The following is a 21,191-nucleotide window of genomic DNA, read 5'->3' on the forward strand; positions in this document are numbered from 1 at the left end:
GGTAGGAAAATGGATAAATTGTGGCAATTCAAAACAGTGAAAATAACATGCACATAACAAGGATGAATCTTAGTACCAATGCTAATTGAATAAAAAGCAAGTCACCAAAGACTATATATAATATATACCATTTGTATAAAGCTCAAAAACAAGCAAAAATACAAATCATATTGTTTCAGCCAATGTGTATATGTGGTTGTGAAACTCCTTTTATAAAGAAAGAAAACAAATGAAGAACTGATAATTACAACAACCAGGATAGTTACCTCTGAGGCAAAGCTATGGAGACAGGAACAAGGAGGGACAGGAGCTTGAGTGGTTTCTGGTCATGTTCTGGTTCTTCAGTTAGGCCATGGGTGGTTCATTTTATTATTATTTTTATTTTTTATTATTTATTTATTTATTTATTTTTTGAGACGGAGTCTCGCTCTGTCGCCCAGGCTGCAGTGCAGTGGCAGGATCTCGGCTCACTGCAAGCTCCACCTCCCACGTTCACGCCATCCTCCTGCCTCAGCCTCTCCGAGTAGCAGGGACTACAGGCGCCTGCCACCACGCCAGGCTAATTTTTTTTTGTATTTTTAGTAGAGATGGGGTTTCACTGTGGTCTCGATCTCCTGACCTCGTGATCCGCCCGCCTCGACCTCCCAAAGTGCTGGGATTACAAGCGTGAGCCACCGCACCCGGCCTATTTTTAAATTTTATATATATATATGTATATGTGTGTGTGTGTATATATAGATATGTATATGTGTATATATATGTATATGTGTATATATGTATATGTGTATATATATGTGTATATATGTATATGTGTATATATGTATATGTGTGTATATATATGTATATGTGTGTGTGTATATATATATGTGTGTGTGTGTGTATATATATATGTGTGTGTGTATATATATATATATATATTTTTTTTTTTTTTTTTTTCTCGCTCTGTCGCCCAGGCTGGAGTGCAGTGGCGTGACCTCGGCTCACTGCAACCTCCGACTCCCAGGTTCACATGATTCTCCTGCCTCAGCCTCCCAAGTAGCTGAGATTACAGGCGCCTGCCACCACGCCTGGCTAATTTTTTGTATTTTTAGTAGAGACGGGGTTTCACCATGTTAGCCCAGGATGGTCTCGATCTCCTGACCTCATGATCCACCCGCCTCGGCCTCCAAAAGTGCTAGGATTACAGGCATGAGCCACCGCGCCCGGCCTCATTTTATTACTAAGCCTTCCTATAACTTATGTACATATATATGTAATATGTATCCCATAATACCCATTCAGAATTTAGAAAAACTTCAGTGCAAAATGAGATTTGTAAAAATATCTTTATGCAAAATATTTTCAGTAGAACATTAAACAATACTTTGAAGAATTTAGCTCTTCTCTCCCTGCCTCCAAAGCCAGCAAATACGGGACTATTTTCTATTGTTCTAGTGACTGTAATAATAGCAGAGGTCAAGGAAACATCTCTTGTATGGGAGTTGTCATGGAATCAGATTTGTTGTAAAGAACCATTTATATTCTGGACTGTCCACCAGAAGAAGGAATACAGATAACATATGCATATATAACTGCAAGATTATTGCCGGTTCCTCTACAGCAGCAATAATCGCAAAGAAAATACTACCAAAACATCCAAAACAGCCACAATAACCATTAGTGATTTTATTGAAGACTTATTCACAGTATTTTGACCTGAGAAATGGTGATTGTAATATACCCTTTTAGGCGCCCACAGTGATCTTAGTTAACAGTCCTGTAGTCCCCTCTTTAGGCTTCAAGATAATTGTGATTTCATCGCACCCCAGATACTTCCAAGTGGAGCCAGGCCTCAGACTGTTCTCAGTCACCGCTCTCCCACAGCTGATTACAGACATTGCCTCTGCTTCCTACCCCAGCAGCTGTCTAGTGCACTTGAACCACAAAATGGGCCCTCGCTTCTTTCCTAACCCAGCTCCATCTTGGTAAACTGTAACAGACAGACAGGAGTCCCCAAGGGCACAAAATAGTTTCTTTCCAGATGATTTTAAAGGAATGGGGGAAAAGGAAGCATATGTGCTAATGGAGCTTCTATGGCTGAAACAATTTATCTGCAGATGCCTAGCCACTCACTGATCAATTTGTTATGCTGCCGTGACTGAAATCTGTGATTCCATCTGAAGGCAGTGAGACGTGGTGTGTCCATCTGAAGGGGGTCAGGGCTCTTACCTGACTAAGCTGGTACTTTAACCCCTAAGTGAAACAAAATGGCACTTTTTAGAACTACCTCAGATTTGGTTAAATTTCTAACATCCTGAAATACTTTCTCTCACAGATTCTCTGCTGGTCTCTAAGACTTGAAAGGAGAGAAAATAAAAATATCAAATTAAAAGTGACAAGTTAACTAAGGGAGCTGACTACTGGGAGAAAAATAGGGAAGTTGTATGATCCCAAAACTGGATTTAAAAAAAAAAAAGGTATTTCAGGGACACTCATAAGTGGCCACAGCACAAAATCCTGCAGTAGGACTCACCTGGGCTCAACAGTGTGCTAGCAGCATCAGCACAACCTCAAGTGGAGCCCAGAGGGGACAAATTCCCTTGAAATTTCATTTAAAATTTTCCCAGGGCCAGTTTTTAAGAGTACCTGGACCTTTGTCAGCCAGAATTTGTTAAGGAAGCAAGAGGGTTAGGTTTAAATTCTGGGAGGTCCAGGCAACATCAGAGCCACTTCCTGTTCCTGAGAGCAGAAGCCAGTGGGTCTCTGGTCCTCCTTGGAGCTCTGCTAATTCTTGCTGGTTTGAGGTTAATATGCTAGAGCACATGCCCCCCAGCAGACTCCTCATCCTCCTCTTGAAGCCAAGAAAAAGACCTATAACAATGCCAAGGTATCTTTTAAGTGCTCCTAAGACAATTCCAATGCAGCTTTGGACAAGGGACACAAAGCCTCGGAGAAACCATAAAACACAATCCATCTGGCACCATACTATTGTTTTGTTCTGGGAATTCTGCTCTTAGTCAAAACCACACAGTCATGAATACATAAACACCACTTTCGGAGCCATCTAATAAAGACTGAGCTCTGCTACACAGCAGCGAGTCTCAGCCCAGGGGAAACGGGGGGAAACCAGGAGAGCCGACCATGGCAAGTGCTTCGCCTGAGTGCAGTGCAAGTCTCATTGGTGAGTGTCCACAGTGTCAAGCAGGCCTTGTTTGTAATGGTCTCATCTGAAGAGCTACATAGCAAGGACACTGCAGATATCAGGCTATGCCATCTACATGGTTAGAACAGCCAGTGGTATCTAAACTGGGGGCAGCAAGGCCTGTAAAGACTTTAAGAGAAGAAACAGAATCTGGACTGTGAGAAAAAGAGTCTCTGAAGACATCTGACCTGGACAGGTTGCCATCTCTTATGATTATTTCCTGTGTGGCTGTGAAGGTTAACGGGATAAAGCCCTCACTGTCAGCAGAGAGAAGAATCCAGTGGGAATCTGCAAATAAAAATAAATACATAGGCAATTTAGTATATATTATTCTCATGATGAAACATAAGACTACAAATTTTTTTTTTTCTGAGTGAAGGAATACAGTAGTTGATAATATTCAACTCGATCCTTATAAGATTTTACAGAGAATGGGGTATTGGGAAGACTGGGTATTACTTAGGGTCAGGTAGGGGAAAAAGGGGAAAAAACGAAATGATATTTGATGTTCAATGTGGTGGCTACTGTTACAAGAATGAGGCATAAGAAAACAACCATGCTCCACATCTGATGAATCTGGCATGACTCAGTCCCTTGCCACTTAGGAATATCCTTTGAACATCCATGTTTACTCCATATTAGAATGGCAACTCCTCAAAGAAACATTCTGTAGGCTGGGCACGGTGGCTCACGCCTATAATCCCACCACTTTGGGAGGCCGAGGCGGGCAGATCTTGAGGTCAGGAGATCGAGATCATCCTGGCTAACACGGTGAAATCCCATCTCTACTAAAAATACAAAATATTAGCCAGGCATGGTGGCATGTGCCTGTAGTCCCAGCTATTCAGGAGGCTGAGGCAGGAGAATCACTTCAACCCAGGAGGCGGAGGTTGCACTGAGCCGAGATTGTGCCACTGCATTCCAGCCTGGGTGACAGAGTGAGACGCGGTCTCAAAAAAAAAAAAAAAGAAAGAAACATTCTGCAATGCTGCTATGATCTTTACATTTTAGTGCAACAGAAATAAATGAGGCTTTCTGTTACTTCCTTGCAGTTGTTATACACTGCTTTGTAAGTCTTTTCTAATTTTTTCATATGTACATTTAACTTTTCCAGCTAGGCTGTAAGTTCCCTAAGGGCAGGGTGCATATTTTCCATATGTTTTGGCACCTATACTAGGCCTGGGTATATAGTAGGCAATTAATAATATTTGTTAAGGCTGGGTGTGGTGGCTTATGCCAGTAATCATAGCACTTGGGAGGCCAAGGTGGGAGGATCACTTGAGGTCAGGAGTTCAAGACCAGCCTGGGCAACAGAGTGAGATCTCGTTATCTACAAACATTTTTTTTTTAAAACTTGGCCGAGGCTGGGTGCGGTGGCTCACGCCTGTAATCCTAGTACTTTGGGAGGTCGAGGCGGGCAGACTGTCTGAGCTCAGGAGCTCGAGACCAGCCTGGGCAACACAGTGAAACCCCATCTCTACAAAAATACAAAAAATTAGCCAGGCATGGCAGCGTGCGCCTGTAGTCCCAGCTACTCAGGAGGCTGAGACAGGAGAATTGCTTGAACCTGGGAGGCGAAGGTTGCAGTGAGCCGAGACTGTGCCACTATACTCCAGGACTGGGTGGCAGAGCAAGACTCCATCTCCAAAAAACAAACAAACAAAACTTGGCTGGGCATGGTAGTGAACACCTATAGTTCTCGCTAGTTGGGAGTCTGAGATGGGAGGATTGCTTTAGCTCAGGAGTTCGAGGCTGCAGTGAGCTATGATCACACCACGGCACTCTGGCCTGGGCAACAGAGCAAGACCCTGTCTCAATAATAATAATAATAATAATAATAATAATAATAATAATAATAAATTACTTGTTAACTATCCAGTGAATTACTAAATGGTTGGTATCCCTCATTTTCGTTACCGGCGTAGTTAAAATAGATGGTGGGGGAGGCAAGGATGTTAGGTAGGATCAATTTCTGAGCACGACCTACCATGTAGCATTTCAATGAGAGAAAGGCCAAAAGTCTGCTGAACTGTACTGAGCCTTAGTTTACCATCACAGAGAAGCACCGCTCTTTTTTCAACAACAGGACCTAGATAATAAGGTTTCTGCAAATAAAAAATAAAAGTTGTTAAACTGATTGCAGAAGTAATGGAGTTAACATTTCTTAAGAAAGTAATGTGTAAATAGTTTTTTAAAAAATTCTTATCTATTACCACTAATCAACTGGACTTTAGTTTTAAGGAGCTCTTTGCTGCATTATTTAACACAACTAAAAAATGCGAACAAAACAGCCTTAATTTATTTTTCCTTTTGTTCTACTCTTTCCTCAGGGTTCTTCATCACTAGGAACTGGCTCTCCTAGAATACAACTAATAACACTAAAAGGATGATGGACAGCAGCCTGAGAGACACAATCTGACGGTGAGAACACCTGCTTGGCTGTTTCAGATATAGCTAAGACACCTCATGGTTTATTAGGAAAAAAATGCCGAGAGAGTGTCCTAAGTGGTCGAGTAGCAGAGGATTTGCATAAAATAAACAAATTGGTCAAAATTCACATAGCTTAGAAAAAGCACAAATAAAAATAAATGATGTGTAAATTTTTTTTTTTTTTTTTTGAGACGGACAGAGTCCTTCTCTGTTCCCCAGGCTGGAGTGCGGTGGCACGATCTCAGCTCACCGCAACCTCCACCTCCTGGGTTCACGCCATTCTCCTGGCTCAGCCTCCCGAGTAGCTGGGACTACAGGCGCCTGCCAACACACCAGGCTAATTTTTTGTATTTTTAGTAGAGACGGGGTTTCACCATGTTAGCCAGGATGGTCTCGATCTCCTGACCTCGTGATCCACCCGCCTCGGCCTCCCAAAGTGCTGGGATTACAGGCTTGAGCCACCGCGCCCGGCCATGATTTATAAATTTTAAAGTCATTAAAAATTGGCTGGGCACAGTGGCTCACCCCTTAGTACCAAAAGTTTGGGAGGCTAAGATGGACAGATCACTTGAGCTCAGGAGTTCAAGACCAGCCTGGGCAACATGGCAAAACACTATCTTTACAAAAAATAAAAAAGTTAGCCAGGCATGGTGGTGCACACTTGTAGTCCCAGCTACTCGGGAGGCTGAGGTAGGAGAATCACTTGAACTCAGGAGGCAAAGGTTGCAGTGAGCTGAGAAGACGCCACTGTACTCCAGGCTGAGTGAGAGACAGACTCCATCTCCAAATAAATAAATAAATAAATAAAGGACAGTTGTATAAGTTATATGTCTAACTTATTTTGTTGTTAAGTACTTTGGGAGGCCAAAGTGCATGGATTGCTTGAGCTCAGGTGTTGGAGAGCAGCCTGGGCAACATGGCAAGACCCCATCTCATAAAAAGAAAATAAAACTATACATCATTGTGGTAGGATGAACCACTCAAAGAATGTCCACTAATATTTTTAAATGAAGTCACGGGAATAAACTGTAAAAGTCAAAACCAACTAATCATTTACTTCAAGTCTTATGAAATGTAACTTCTGAAATTACAGGGGAAACTATTTCTTGCTTTTGATTATTTTGTAACTTTTACTTTTCTCATTACAAAAGGAATACATGATCAATTTTTTAAAAGTATAATAGGGCCGGGTGTGGTGGCTCACACCTGTAATCCCAGCACTTTGGGAGGCCAAGGCAGGTGGATCACTTGAGGTCAGGAGTTCGAGACCAGCCTGGCCAACATGGTGAAACCCCATCTCTACTATAAATACAAAAATTATCTGGGTGTGGTGGTGCACACCTGTAATCCCAGCTACCTGGGTGGCTGAGGGACGAGAATCGCTTGAACACAGGAGGCGGAGGTTGCAGTGAGCCAAGATCGCGCCACTGCACTCCAGCCTGGGTGACAAAGCGAGGCTCTATCTAAAAATAAATAAATAAAATAAAATAAAATTATAACAGAAATATATAATGCAGACAGTAAAGTCCCCAAAATTCTATCCTCCAGAGATAACTACTGACAACAAATTGGTTGGATTACATAATTATAAACTAAAAAACTGAGGAATTGAAAGGGCAACAAAACTTTTTTTTTTTTTTTTTTTTTTTTTGAGACAGAGTCTTGCTCTGTTTCCCAGGCTGGAGTGCAGTGGCATGATCACAGCTCACTGCAGCCTCAACCTCCTCAGCTTAGGTGATCCTCCTAAGGCTAAGGTCAGCCTCCCAGGTAGCTGGGAATACAGGTGGATGCCATCATGGCTGGCTAATTTTTGTATTTTTCGGTAGAGTCAGGGTTTTGCCATGCTGCCCAGACTGGTCTCAAACTCCTGGACTCAAGCGATCTACCCATCTCGGCCTCCCAAAGTTCTGGGGTTACAGGTTTAAGCCACCGTGTCTGGCCAAACATGGTTGTTTTAACCTTAGTTTTTAAAAATATAAAATTTTACATTTATAAGTATTTTAAAAACAGAAAGATATATTATTGTTTGCAAGTAAAATAGCCTATTTAAAGAAAATTTTAAAAATAATATATTTTTAAAATAAGCAATTAGTTTTTTTTGGATTAGATAAATGTACAGAAAAAATACGGAAATATTTACATCTAACATCTAGTAAAATATTTACCTATATCTGTGATTTTCTCTAAAGGTTGGATTATGGAAAATTTTTACTTTCTGTAATGGTTAAATTTTTTTCCTCAACAAGTATATATTACTTTTGTAATTACGAAAAAAAATACTATGCAGCTGTGGAAAAAAAGATGAAAAAAGAGCTCTGTGTGCTGATATAAAGAGCTCTCTAGAACATACTATTAAATGGACAATGAAAAGGTGTATATATCACCTTCCCTTTTGTGTAACAAAAGGGGAAATAAAAATACATAACTAAAGTCTGCTAGTATCTGCATAAAAAAATAAAAATAAAAATGGTTACCTAAAGGAGGAAAGGAGAACAGGCTGAAGAAACATGGGGTAGGAGTAAGAGTTCTTGGTATACACTTTTTATTAAAATACAGTTTTGCTTTTTAAACCAAATAAATGAATTACCTATTAAAAAAAGAAGAAAAAGAAAATGAATTCTTTAAAAAGTCATAGTAGGAAAGAAATCCAAACCAGTTATCACATTTATAAATAAAACAATTTAAAAAAAAATCAAAACTATGGCTGGGTGCAGTGACTCACGCCTGTAATCCCAGTGCTTTGGGAGGCTGAAGCAGGAGGACTGCTTGAGCCCAGGACTTCCAAAGAAGCCTGGGCAACATAGCAAGACCTTGTCTCTGTAGTTGAAAAAAAAAAAAAGTAAAAAAAAACTTTTTTAATTAAAAAAAAAATTAGGCCGGGCGCAGTGGCTCACACCTGTAATCCCAGCACTTTGGGAGGCCAAGGCAGGCAGATCACGAGGTCAGGAGATTGAGTTTATCCTGGCCAACGTGGTGAAACCCCGCCTCTGCTAAAAATACAAAAATTAGCCAGGTGTGGTGGCACATGCCTGTAATCCCAGCTACTTGGGAGGCTGAGGCAGGAGAATTGCTAGAACCCGGGAGTTGGAGGTTGCAGCGAGCTGAGATCACGCCACTGCACTCCAGCCTGATGACAGAGGGAGACTCCATCTCAAAAATAAATAAATAAATAAATAAAATAAAATGCTCCTCACAGCAAAGCTGTGACTTAAAAAAAAAAAAAATTAAAACTCTATTACTGAAAACTCCATGGAGTTAATGTGGTAAAAATCCTCTTCAAAAAATGTAGGGCTGGGGCCACATGCAGTGGCACACACCTGTAATCCCAGCACTTTGGGAGGCTGAGGCAAGACTATCACTTGAGCCCAGGAGGTCATGATCAGCCTAGGCAACATAGCAAGATCCTGTCTCTGCTTAAAAAGAAAAAAAAAAAATTAGTCAAGTGTGCTGGCATGTGCTTGTAGTCTCAGCTGCTCAGGAGGCTGAAGCAGGAGGATCACTGATCAGATTGGTGACATATGAGGAAAAGGATAGCCTTATACATAGCTGGCGGGCGTGTGATGATGCATTGTTAAGTAAAAATCTTTGACAGGCAATCTGGCAACTCAATTAAAAGTAGAAACACATATACTCTTCAAATTTGCATTTCTACTTCTGGGAACCAATCCAACAGAAATAAAGGTACTAATATGAATGGATACATATAAGAGTACTACTGCAGCATTATTTGGAGTAGCTAAAAACTAAAAACAAAGTGAATGTCAATCAACAAGGGAATGGCTAAATAAAGAGCATACTCTCAGTATGAAGTAGAGTGCACCATATCACCCCATTTTTGTAAAAACAATGACAAATCACTCCCACATACCTATATATATATGTACATAAAGACCTGTGTTAGATCATGTGAGCATGGAGAAAGTCACGAAAGGATCCATATTAAGCTGCCGGTTACAGCGGATTAAAGGGAAGATGGGGCAAGGCCATATTTTATATAGAAGGAAAGTGTCCATGATAAAAACATGTATAATATGATCCTATTTATATAATGTTTGGATATGCATGCATAAAGAAATTCATCAAAACATTTTAAATGAACATAACCTTTTCCTTTTTTTTTTGAGACGGAGTCTTGCTCTGTTGCCCAGGCTGCAGTGCAGTGGCACAGTCTCAGCTCACTGAAAGCTCTGCCTCCCGGGCTCAAGTGATTCTCCTGCCTCAGCTTCCCAAGTAGCTGGGATTACAGGCGCCCATCACCATGCCCAGCTAATTTTTATATTTTTGTTAGAGACACGGTTTCACCACATTGGCCAGGCTGGTCTCGAACTCCTGACCTCGGGTGATCCACTTGCCTCGGCCTCCCAAAGTGCTAGGATTACAGGCGTGAGCCATGGAGCCCGGCAACATAACCATTTTTATAACTGGAGGAGTATCTCTATTATATAAGGAAAAGGTTGTCACAATGAAATAACATGATTAATTTTTTTTCTAAATATAAATTGCCAGAATTAGTGCAGACATTTATTTTTCCATACCATGCACCTGATAAAATCATGATGCAGACTGATATGTGTGCCTATCTGGTTGGCAGGCTAAAAACCAACCAACCTGCAAAGGTGTACCAACTTGCCTGTAACATAACATGCCCAGCTTAGTGAAGTTCAGTTAGAGCACCATCTTCCTCATCAATACGTTTCTTGCAGTACTCACCGGCTGCAGGAGCTTTTACGTATAGTGGTAGTTCCTCAAAGGAGAATTTACCTGGTAAATGATGTGAACATAAGGAAGATCTTGAGACAGTGGATACACTGAAGAGGATTTCTTCTCATTATGCAGTCGGTTTGTAAGTTCAGAAAGACACCGTTGCATTTCAACCAGGTTCCTAGATAAAATTTCCACTTCCTTAGACAGCTGATAAGTTTCCTTTTCACTTTGTAAGTTCTTTCTTTGAGGCAAACAAGGAGGCTCCAGTGTGCTGGTGTGGTCTGGTGTGCTGCTGTGTCTGGGCAGCGATGCTGGCTGGGTAACAGGCTCAGCATCTAGGGCTATGGAGCCATCACAGATACTAGACAGAGGACTCTGGATTTCTTTAGTAAGTGTTCTTCTAGGCCTTCCATTCTGACTACTGGTATTAACTGTCAGCAATAGCCCTTTGCTTTGGTGACAAAAATCTGGGGAAAGACTTTCAATTAACTTTTTTCTATTTGCTTTATTTAACGGAGCACTGAAAGTAGAGTAGGTAGTGTGGCTTTCACTTGATGTTATTGAAGGTTCTTCTTCCAACATTACTTCTCTAACAACCAAGCTAATGGCATACTGAGCAGACTTTGAAGAAGGAAGAAACGTCGTATCAGTGAGTTTTTGTTTTCCTACCAAAATTAGTAATAGTTGGTCTGTCAAGAAACATATCCCTTTTGGTCTTTCAGTGTTCTCTAATCGAATTTGCTGGATGTTTGGGACTGAAGATGGAATGACAGAGTAGATCAAAATTATATTACAAGTGTTGGAAGCCACTGCCACTACGTGTGCTTTAAGATTAAATGCTATCAGATCAGGAACCAGAATGCCTGGAATAGTCACTTTTCTTGTCATGGTAACTGCTTTCTTAAAGGTCACAAGGACCAAATGTGAAGAATCTTGGCCAGTTCCTGTCAAGTAGTCCTTTTTTCTTAGACAAATAAGAGAATTACCATCAGACTTATGTTGATTGAAATGTATGTGAGTTAGATCCAGAGGTTCTAAATAGGAAGAAGAAACTGATACTTCAGAATTTGTTTCAGAATCGGTTGCCTCTTTATCCATAGAGGGTACTTCACCAATAACTGGTAAAGCATACGGAGTCATGTCTTTACTGTTAGGTGGGATATTAAAGGTTTCAGATGCATTTAAGCCACAGATCTTATCCAATGGAAGCTCAGTAGCTATAGCAACCTGTGAGTCCACAGTTGCTGTGATGGAGCAGACATGGCTGTCCACATCAAACACCAGGCAGGAGGAGCACCTGTGAAGAGTCTTCTGAGCACTGTCCCAAATATAAGAATGCAGGCTGCTGCCTACTGCCACCACCAGCCTCAGGCCATCCTGGGTCCAACATGCACAGTGAATGCGGCCCTGGGTGTTGATGTCCGCCTTTACCTGGGAACCGTCAGAGTGAACATTAGGGAAAATGGAGACATCCTGAGCAGTCAACACAGTCAGAATAGCACATTTTGGGTGCCACACACAGCCCTGGGGAAGGATAGGTAGTGATCCTTTAATCTCACAAGTCTGAGACGTCAGCCATTTGCATGACTCCGTAGGGCTGGGACACAGCTGCCACACAGTGACATGCTTCTCATGCTGGACAGCGAGTAGAACAGGTATATCATCTGCAACAGGTGGGGCCCAGGACAACCCACAGACACATTCAAATTGTCCAATGACTTTGGAGTCCCCAAACTTGACCTCTCCACTGTGAAGCTGCAAATCAGTTAGGACAACTTGATTCCCATCGGTCCAGGCAAGGCCATGGATCGGATGCACTGCTTGATGCAACGCATTCAGTCCAGTCCTGAGTAGTTTTCCTTTTCCCAACTCCATCCTTTTGATAAAGGTTACCTGAAATGATTAAGAAGGAAAGTTACACCACGAGAAATCTAGACAAATCTAGAATGTAGGACATTTTATAAGACAACTGGCTTAGCCCCTTCCCAGGTTAATAATGTGGAGAGACAAAAGGACAGGGGGAGTACTGTAAATTAAGAGACTACTGAGCTATCAGGCAAATACAATGTATATACTTTGGATCTTGAAGAAATAAAATCTTCTACCTAATGAAGATTTTTAGAACTGGGGAAATCTGAGTATGGAATGGATATCAGAAAATATTGTAGAGTTATTAATTTTCTTTTCTTTTTTTTTTGAGACGTTGTCTCGCTCTTGTTGCTCAGGCTGAAGTGCAATGGCACAATCTTGGCTCACTGCAACCTCTGACTCCTGGGTTCAAGTGATTCTCCTGCCTCAGCCTCCAGAGTAGCTGGGATTACAGGCGCCCATCACTAAGCCCAGCTATTTTTTTTTTTTTATTTTTAGTAGAGACGGGGTTTCACTATGTTGGCCAGGCTGGTCTCAAACTCCTGACCTCAGGCGATCCACCCGCCTTAGCCTCCCAAAGTGCTGGGATTACAGGCGTGAGCCCCCGCGCCCGGCCAGAGTTATTAATTTTCTTTTTTTTTTTTTTTGAGATGGAGTCTAGCTCTGTCACCCAGGCTGGAGTGCAGTGGCGCAATCTCGGCTCACTGCAAGCTCCGCCTCCCGGGTTCACGCCATTCTCCTGCCTCAGGCTCTCCGAGTAGCTGGGACTACAGGCGCCCACCACCACGCCCAGCTAATTTTTTGTATTTTTAGTAGAGACGGGGTTTCATCGTGGTCTCGATCTCCTGATCTCGTGATCCGCCCGCCTCGGCCTCCCAAAGTGCTGGGATTACCAGCGTGAGCCACCGCGCCCGGCCAGAGTTATTAATTTTCTTAAGTGTGAACATGGTATTGTGGTTATGCAGGACAAGGTCCTTATTATTTAAATATGCATGTTGAAGCACTTGGGTAAAATGTCATGATGCCTACAATGTGCTTTCAAACGGTTTGACAAAAAAAACCCAAATTTTCTATAGACACACAGAAAGAAAACAAATGTAGCAAAACGTTAATAATTGTTGAGTCTAGATTGAGGCTATGTTAGTATTTATGGTACTTTCAACTTTTAAGTTAGAAAATTTTCCAATTAAAAATTTAAGGAAAGTCTCCTCCATCATCTAATTTCTATTCGTCCTTTTACTGCCAAATCAATGAATAACTGATATGCACATCTCTGACTTTATTAGCACTTATTTCAAATCCTTCCAAAGTGGCTTTTATCTCTCTACTGAAATGACACTCAAAAATCACTGTTTCTACTACTTCATCATATTCAACAGCACTTGATAATTTTCAGAACATTTTCACATTCCCTATTGCATTTTATCTTACAACAATCTTTTACAATAATGTAAAGTAGGTTAGGCAAGTATTATCTTCATTTTTTCACCCTGAATGTTTTTTCCCCAGGCATTTGAATCACTAAAGAAGTACATGCTTAGGGCTGGGTGTGGTGGCTCACGCCTATAACCCCAGCACTTTGGGAGGCCAAGACGGGAGGATCACCTGAGGTCGGGAGTTCCATCCCAGCCTGACCAACATGCAGAAACCCCATCTCTACTAAAAATACAAAATTAGCCAGGTGGGGTGGTGCATGCCTATACTCCCAGCTACTTAGAAGGCTGAGGCAGGAGAATCGTTTGAACCGGGGAGGCAGAGGCTGCAGTGAGCTGAGATCGTGCCATTGCACTCCAGCCTGGGCAACAACAGCGAAACTCCACCTCAAAAAAGGAACAAACAAAAAAAACCAGAAAAAACAAGCACATGCTTAGGCTGGGCACAGTGACTCACGCTTGTAATCCCAGCACTTTGGGAGGCTGAGGCGGGTGGATCACCTGAGGTCGGGAGTTTGAGACCAGCCTGGCCAACGTGGTGTAACCCTGTTTCTAATAATAATACAAAAATTAGCCGGGCATGGTGGCACATGCCTGTAATCCCAGCTACTCAGGAGGCTGAGGCAGGAGAATCACTTGAACCCGGGAGGTAGAGGTTACAGTGAGCCAAGATTGCACCATTGCACTTCAGCCTGGGCGACAGGAGCAAAACTCTATCTCCAAAAAAAAAACAAAAACCTGTTCCCTCCTACTCTGTGCCAGCCCCTTTAGCTCCTCCTCCTTTCCAACATTCCGAAGCCTTGATAAAAACATCGTTAACAATTTGGTGTGTAGCCTCTGAAAATGTTAAAGACACAAAGATATATAGGATTTTACATGTTATGGCTTTTCTTTTAAACAGAAAATGGGGTGGCCAGGCATGGTGGCTCATGCCTGTAATCCCAGCACTTTGGGAGGCCCAGGCAGGCAGATCACCTGAGGTCAGGAGTTCGAGACCAGCCTGCCCAACATGGTGAAACCCCATCTCCAGTCAAAATACAAAAATTAGCCGGGCTCGGTGGCAGGTGCCTGTAATCCCAGCTACTCAGGAGGCTGAGGCTGGACAACTGCTTGAACCCGGGAGGGGAGGCGGAGGTTGCAGTGAGCTCACATGGCGCCACTGCACTCCAGCCTGGGCAACAAAAGTGAAACTCTGTCTCAAAAAAATATATATATATATATGTATACACACACACACACACACACACACACAGTCAGTAGAGAGAATAAGGCCATTATTTGGTTAAGCTATAACACCTGAATACTCACTTTGAAATATAAACATAAAAAATACTATTTAATGTAAAATGAAAAACTGCCTCCGGAAAATTGTATTTTGAAATCCTATCAATCAGTGGATACATAAATATACAATAATGGATATAAGAATAAAATGTTGCAATAATAAACACAGACTGAGAAAGACTAATTTTAGTATAAAGGCTGGGTGTGGCGGCTCACGCCTGTAATCCCAGCACTTTGGGAGCCCGAGGAGGGCAGATCACATGAGGTCAGGAGATCAACACCAGCCTGACCAACATGGAGAAACCCCATCTCTACTAAAAATACAAAAAATTGGCCGGGTGCGGTGGCTCACGCCTGTAATCCCAGCACTTTGGGAGGCTGAGGCAGGCAGATCACAAGGTCAGGAGATCGAGACCATCCTGGCTAACACGGTGAAACCCTGTCTCTACTAAAAATACAAAAATTAGCCAGGCGTGGTGGCGGGCGCCTGTAGTCCCAGCTACTCGGAAGGCTGAGGCAGGAGAATGGCGTGAACCCGGGAGGCAGAGGTTGCAGTGAACCCAGATCGCACCACTGTACTCCAGCCTGGGTGGCAGAGCGATACTCCTTCTCAAAAAAAAAAAAAAAAAAAAAAAAAAAATTAGCTGGGCGTGGTGGCGCATGCCTGTAATCCCAGCTACTCAGGAGGCTGAGGCAGGAGAATCGCTTGAACCCAGGAGGTGGAGGTTGCAGTGAACCGAGATCGTGCCATGGCACTCCAGCCTGGGCAACAAGAGTGAAACTCCGTCTCAAAAAAAAAAAAAAATTTAGTACAAAAACAATTACTGGGCCAGAGCCGGGTGCGGTGGCTCACACCTGTAATCCCAGCATTTTGGGAGGCTGAGGCGGGTGGACCACCTGACGTCAGGAGTTCGAGACCAGCCTGACCAACATGGAGAAACCCCGTCTCTACTAAAAATACAAAATTAGCTGGGCGTGGTGGCACACGCCTGTAATCCCAGCTACTCAGGAGGCTGAGGCAGGAGAATCACCTGAACCCGGGAGGCAGAGGTTGCAGTGAGCTGAGATCATGCCATTGCACTCCAGCCTGGGCAAAAAGAGTGAAACTCCATCTCAAAAAAAAAAAAAAAAAAAAAAAAAAAAATTACTGGGCCAGGTGGCTCATGCCTTTAATCCCAGCACTTTGGGAGGCCAGGGCGGGTAAATCTCCTGAGGTCAGGATTTCGAGATCAGCCTGGCTAACATGGCGAAACCTCGTCTCTACTAAAAATACAAAAAAATTAGCCAGGAGTGATGGCACACTCCTGTAATCCCAGCTACTTGGGAGGCTGAGACACGAGAATTGCTTGAACCCAGGAGGCAAATGTTACAGTAAGCCAAGATGGCACCACTGCACTGTAGCCTGGGCAACAGAGTGAGACTCTGTCTCAAAAACAAAACTAAACAAAATGAGTATTGGCCAGGCACAGTAGCTCATGCCTGTAATCCCAACAATTTAGGAGGCCAAGGCATAAGGATCACTTGAGCCCTGGAGTTCGAGACCAGAGACCAGCCTGGACAACACAGCAAGATACTGTCTCTACTTAAAACAAAACAAAACACCCCACAACAATCTACAAACATATATAAAGTGATGTTCAACCTTATTAGTTATCAAATAGTTGTGTAAACTGGCAGTACTCATTTTTTTCACCACTCACTCTCTTCTGAATATACTTAAAATGAATTCCATTCCAATTTCTTCTCCAAAACATCTCTCACCAGGCCACCAGTGCTTCCCTGTCACTGAATCTAAATGACATTTTTCAGCCTTGTTTTACTGAGTGTCAAAGGCAGAACTTGAGAAGTTGTCTTCAGACTCTAAATCCAACGAAATGTATTCTCTACCAACCTGGTGATTTGCTTATCTGTAAATTATTTCGCATATCTGCTTGCTAGCTTTGTCCTTGCTCTTAGGATCTTTCACTTAAAAAAAAAAGAAAGGTCTATTATGCTTTTATATATGTCAGATTAAGTGGTTCTGCAGCGGCTTGCTCAATGGAGAAAAAAGTCCCATCATTACTAATGAAGAAAACTGTGATCTCTATCCCACTGGTCTTATGAAAGATAATAAATGTTTTCCCCCTAATATCTACTTATGTACTTTAAAAAGAATTTTATTGATAAATAATGCATGATACACTTTCACGGGCAGAGAAAATTCCTAATGGGCCAATTACATCCAAGTTGATTTATATATTTTAGGATACCAAATTCAGTCTAATGTCAATGAGGGTGTGTGTGGCCAGGGTAGCACAAGACAAGGATTTGGGAATAAGAGAAAAACAAACATGAGAATAAGTTTACTGAGTTTTTTTTTTTTTTGGGGGGTGGGGGCACGGAGTCTTGCTCCATCACCCAGGCTGGAGTGCAGTGGCATGATCTAGGCTCACTGCAACCTCTGCTTCCTGGGTTCAAGTGATTCTTGTGCCTCAGCCTCCCAAGGAGTTGGGATAGGCACCCACCACCATGCCCAGCTAATTTTTACATTTTTAGTAGAGACGGGGTTTCACCATGTTGGCCAGGCTGGTCTTGAACTCCTGACCTCAAGTGATCCTCCAGCCTTGGCCTCCCAAAGTGCTAGGATTACAGGCGTGAGCCACTGCATGGGCAGTTTACTGAGGTTTTTAGAAGAATGAATTTTAATATTGTCATCTTCAGTAACAAGAAGAAATGTGGCACATTTTTCTCAAAAACGCAGTGATAATTACAAAAATCTGCTCCATTCCTTTCTACTCCTGTGTTAGCCCAGGTTCTGACTTCTCCCTTTTTATTAGGGTAAAACAAGGAGAGGTCCCCTTGATACCAGTCTCTACTTTCCAAATGAGCCTGCATACTATGCGTTGTTGGGTAGAATTATCTTTAAAAAAAAAAAAAAAAAAAAAAGCACAGCTGTGATCATTTTGCTCTTCTGCATAAACAACCGTGATGAATCCCTACATCTACAGTACATATAAAAAAGCCTCAAAATGTCTTAACAAGGCATTTAAAACCTTATATTATCAGATATTGATATATCTTTCTAAGTTTATTCTCTGATCATAAAGGGCATGCTGAGGAATTTGGAATCTTGGGGAAACCAGCATATATTCAAGTAACAATATGCAGAATGGACCTGAGAAGGAAGAAAGTTGACAAGTAATTTGACCCACAAAGTGAAAGTGAAGCAAGTTTGCAACTATTTCAGTAGAGAAAGAAGGCCATATTTAAGAGATGCTTCTAAGGCAGATGGAATAGACAGTGATATCAGATAGGATATAAGTAGTGAGGAGGAAAAAAGAATTAAGGATAACACCGAGATTTTTAGCTTGTGAAACTACTGAACCGTTAACCAGAGCATGTTTCAAAGGCAAGGAAGGCAGGGCAGGCTGGCTGTGGTGCCTCATGCCTGTAATCTCAGCACTTTGGGAGGCTGAGGCAGGTGGATCACCTGAGGTCAGGAGTTCGAGACCAGCCTGGCCAACATGGTGAAATCCTGTCTCTACTAAAAATACAATATTAGCTGGGCGTGGTGGCATGTGCCTGTAGTTCCAGCTACTTGGGAGGCTGCAGCAGGAGAATTGCTTGAACCCGGATGGCGGAGGTTGCAGTGAGCCGAGTTTGCACCACTGCACTCCAGCCTGGGTGACAGAGCAAGACTCCATCTCAAAAAAAAAAAAAAAAAAAAGAAAGAGAGAGAGAGGAAAGAAGGAAGGAAGGGAGAGAGGGAGGGAGGGAAGAAAGGAAAGGGCAGGCACAGTCGCTGATACCTGTAATCCCAGCACTTTGGGAGGCTGAGGTGGGAGGATCACTTGATGCCAGGATTTCAAGACCAGCCTAGGCAACACAGGGAGACCCCAATTCTACAGAAAAATTTTTAAAAATGAGGTGGGTGCTCACTTTGGCAGCACATATACTAAAACTGAAATGATACAGAGCGTAGCATGGCCCCTGCACAGGGAGGACTTGCAAATTTGTGAAGCGTTCCATAAAAAAGGAAAAGAAAAAAATAATAAAAATAAAAATAAAAATTAGCTGGGTGCAGCGTCACACACCTGCAGTCCTAGTTACTATGGAGGCTGAGAGGATTTGAGCTCAGGAATTCAAGGTTACAGTAAGCTATGATCACACCACTGCACTCCAGCCTGGGTGACAGAGTGAGACCCTGTTGAGGAGGCAGGGGCGGGGGCAGTAGGGGAGGAACGTGTGTAGTATGTGACAAATTGAAATTAACATGTGCTTCATGTAAGATGTCTACATGGTACTAATGTACCTTAGGCAGTCAGAGGTAAGGACTTGGAAATCACTGACACAGGGTTAATAATTAAAGTCAAGGCAGTGGAGAACCTCACTGTAAAAGATCAGAGGGCTAGAAGGACCAAGGTTTAAATGATCTTCAGGCATTCCCCGAAGCTACTGATTTTGCCTGAAACTAATTGTATACCTATTGTTTCACAATCTCCAGAGTATAAGTTTTTTGGAAAACATGAAATCAAGAACCCTAGGTGTTTTAGGAGGGAAAAGACCACTGTATTAGTTCAGGTCTCCGGAGAGGCGGTCAGAAAACCAAGAGCCGGTGCTCAGTATATAACCATTTAATTCTGTTTTTCATCTTCTTTAAAGACAACTCATGATGAGAATCAAGGGATTCAGGTGAACCGACATTTCCAGCAGATTTAAACAAAAGTACATCCCTCCCCCAACTTGTTTTCCAAGTTTATTGTATTTCCACTATAAAATGATTTCAAGTTCTTTACACTTATTTGGAAACAAAAATCATACACAAGAAAAAAATTAAGAAGAGTTAACGAAAAAACACTCATCCAAAGAAAATTATGACTACATCCCTCTAGACTCTTCTATGCATAGTTTGGCTGTCAAACTTTTTCAGTTATACTGTGCAACTTTGTATCACGGTTTTCATTTAACATTATATATTAGCATTTCCCTATGTTATTTAAAAGTTTTATAAATTAGTTTTAGAGGCCACTTCACATACACTCAGTGAAATGACATAATGTACTGAACTGCTCCTAGCTGTACCCAACTTTATCCCGCTACCCGCTATAAATAACGCTCGGACCGAGGTCTTAATGCTTAAAGCATTTCCTGACTTTGGATGACTTCCTTGGGACATATTCCCAGGAGTGTTATTCAGGAGTCACGGTCATAATCCCTCGTTTACACCCACCCCTAGCTCGATCCTCATCCCGGGACCCCTCACACGCGGCCCGCCCCATTCTCTTCATCCTCTCTGCACGCCTGAATCTCCTCCTTCCCGCCCCCTACCCACCAAGAGCCGGTCCACTTCCCTCCTGACCCCCTACAGCCTCCCTACACCCGCCAGGCCCGGCAGCAGTAGAGATAAAATACCTTAGGTCTCAGTGCCTCACAAAAACAACGGTCTCCTGGTGGCCACTCAACCTCACGCCGCCGCAGATAAGAACCGCTGAGCAGCCACCGGAAGCACCGGCCCTCAGTCCTCTGATAGGTGGGTGGTGATATCGGGCCTCTGATAGGTGGGTGGTCCTCTGATAGGATAGGCACACTCCGAGATGGCCCCGTCTATTGGCTTTTGAATGTGCACATTAGCAGAGGGTTCGTCCCACTGGCCAATAAGCTCTGGCTTTGCCGCACGGATCGCTGGGAGTTGTAGTCCCCGTGAAACCACCGACCGCAAGGCCGCCACATTTTCCTTCCCTTAAGCACTTGAGCTCTTTCCCCACTTCTCGTCGCTTCTCTTGTCCAAGGAGTCCAGGAGCCCTAGGATCAACACGGCTTTTTAACCTTCTTTAAAATCCGATAAAATCTCTCAGGAAAATGTTCTTATCTGTACAGAAAATACTGTGCATTCAACTGAAGCCGCTTCATGGGCCTGTCCCAGCTACAAATCCCTGTTCTACACCGACCCTAAGCGTGCCTGCTCTGGCCACAGCCTATGGAGTTAGTGCGTCCTTCAGGCTTTAGACTCTACACGCTTAGAAGACTCTGGGCCACATCTCGGAGCAGCCTATGAGGAATTCCAGGTCCTGACCTTCACAGTACAGTTGACCATCATCTTTCTTTAACAACACAGCCAGTCCACCTTCAGGGATGCAGACAACCTCATCTGGGACCTAAGCATCCGGGAGAGTGGGGATGCGGAAATGGAGGAAGAACACCCTTGGGGCTCATTCTGGACCCGTTTGCCAGGCTTTTCTCCCCATGCCTATCTTCCAGTGCCACTTAGGAGAATCATATCTTCACACCAGTTTTTATGTTTTTCTTTTTCT

At 42.8% G+C, this 21,191-nt stretch overlaps 1 protein-coding gene and 1 non-coding gene across 4 annotated transcripts in view; one reads left to right on the forward strand and one right to left on the reverse strand.

Annotated features, from left to right (window-relative positions):
• WDCP (WD repeat and coiled coil containing) overlaps window positions 1-20,399 on the reverse strand; it is a 38,243-nt gene extending 17,844 nt beyond the window's left edge. The window contains exons 1-4 of one of the 3 annotated variants that reach the window (XM_030800228.1): window positions 20,293-20,399; window positions 10,373-12,208; window positions 5,169-5,286; window positions 3,370-3,469 (exon numbers count right to left, since the gene is read on the reverse strand). In XM_030800228.1, coding sequence (XP_030656088.1) covers window positions 3,370-3,469; window positions 5,169-5,286; window positions 10,373-12,190 — 2,036 coding nt within the window. In that variant the 5' untranslated portion in view covers window positions 12,191-12,208; window positions 20,293-20,399. Of the gene's footprint in view, window positions 1-1,643; window positions 3,470-5,168; window positions 5,287-10,372; window positions 12,209-20,292 lie in introns of those variants that run through there. The other 2 variants (XM_003270572.3, XM_003270573.3) reach the window with 2 other exon arrangements.
• LOC115831594 lies at window positions 18,812-18,915 on the forward strand. Its single transcript, XR_004027121.1, has one exon. It is a non-coding gene; the product is annotated as a U6 spliceosomal RNA (small nuclear RNA).
• Window positions 20,400-21,191: the final 792 nt, after the last annotated feature.

This window comes from Nomascus leucogenys, chromosome 19 (assembly GCF_006542625.1).
Source record: "Nomascus leucogenys isolate Asia chromosome 19, Asia_NLE_v1, whole genome shotgun sequence".
Classification (NCBI taxonomy): Eukaryota; Metazoa; Chordata; class Mammalia; order Primates; family Hylobatidae; genus Nomascus; species Nomascus leucogenys.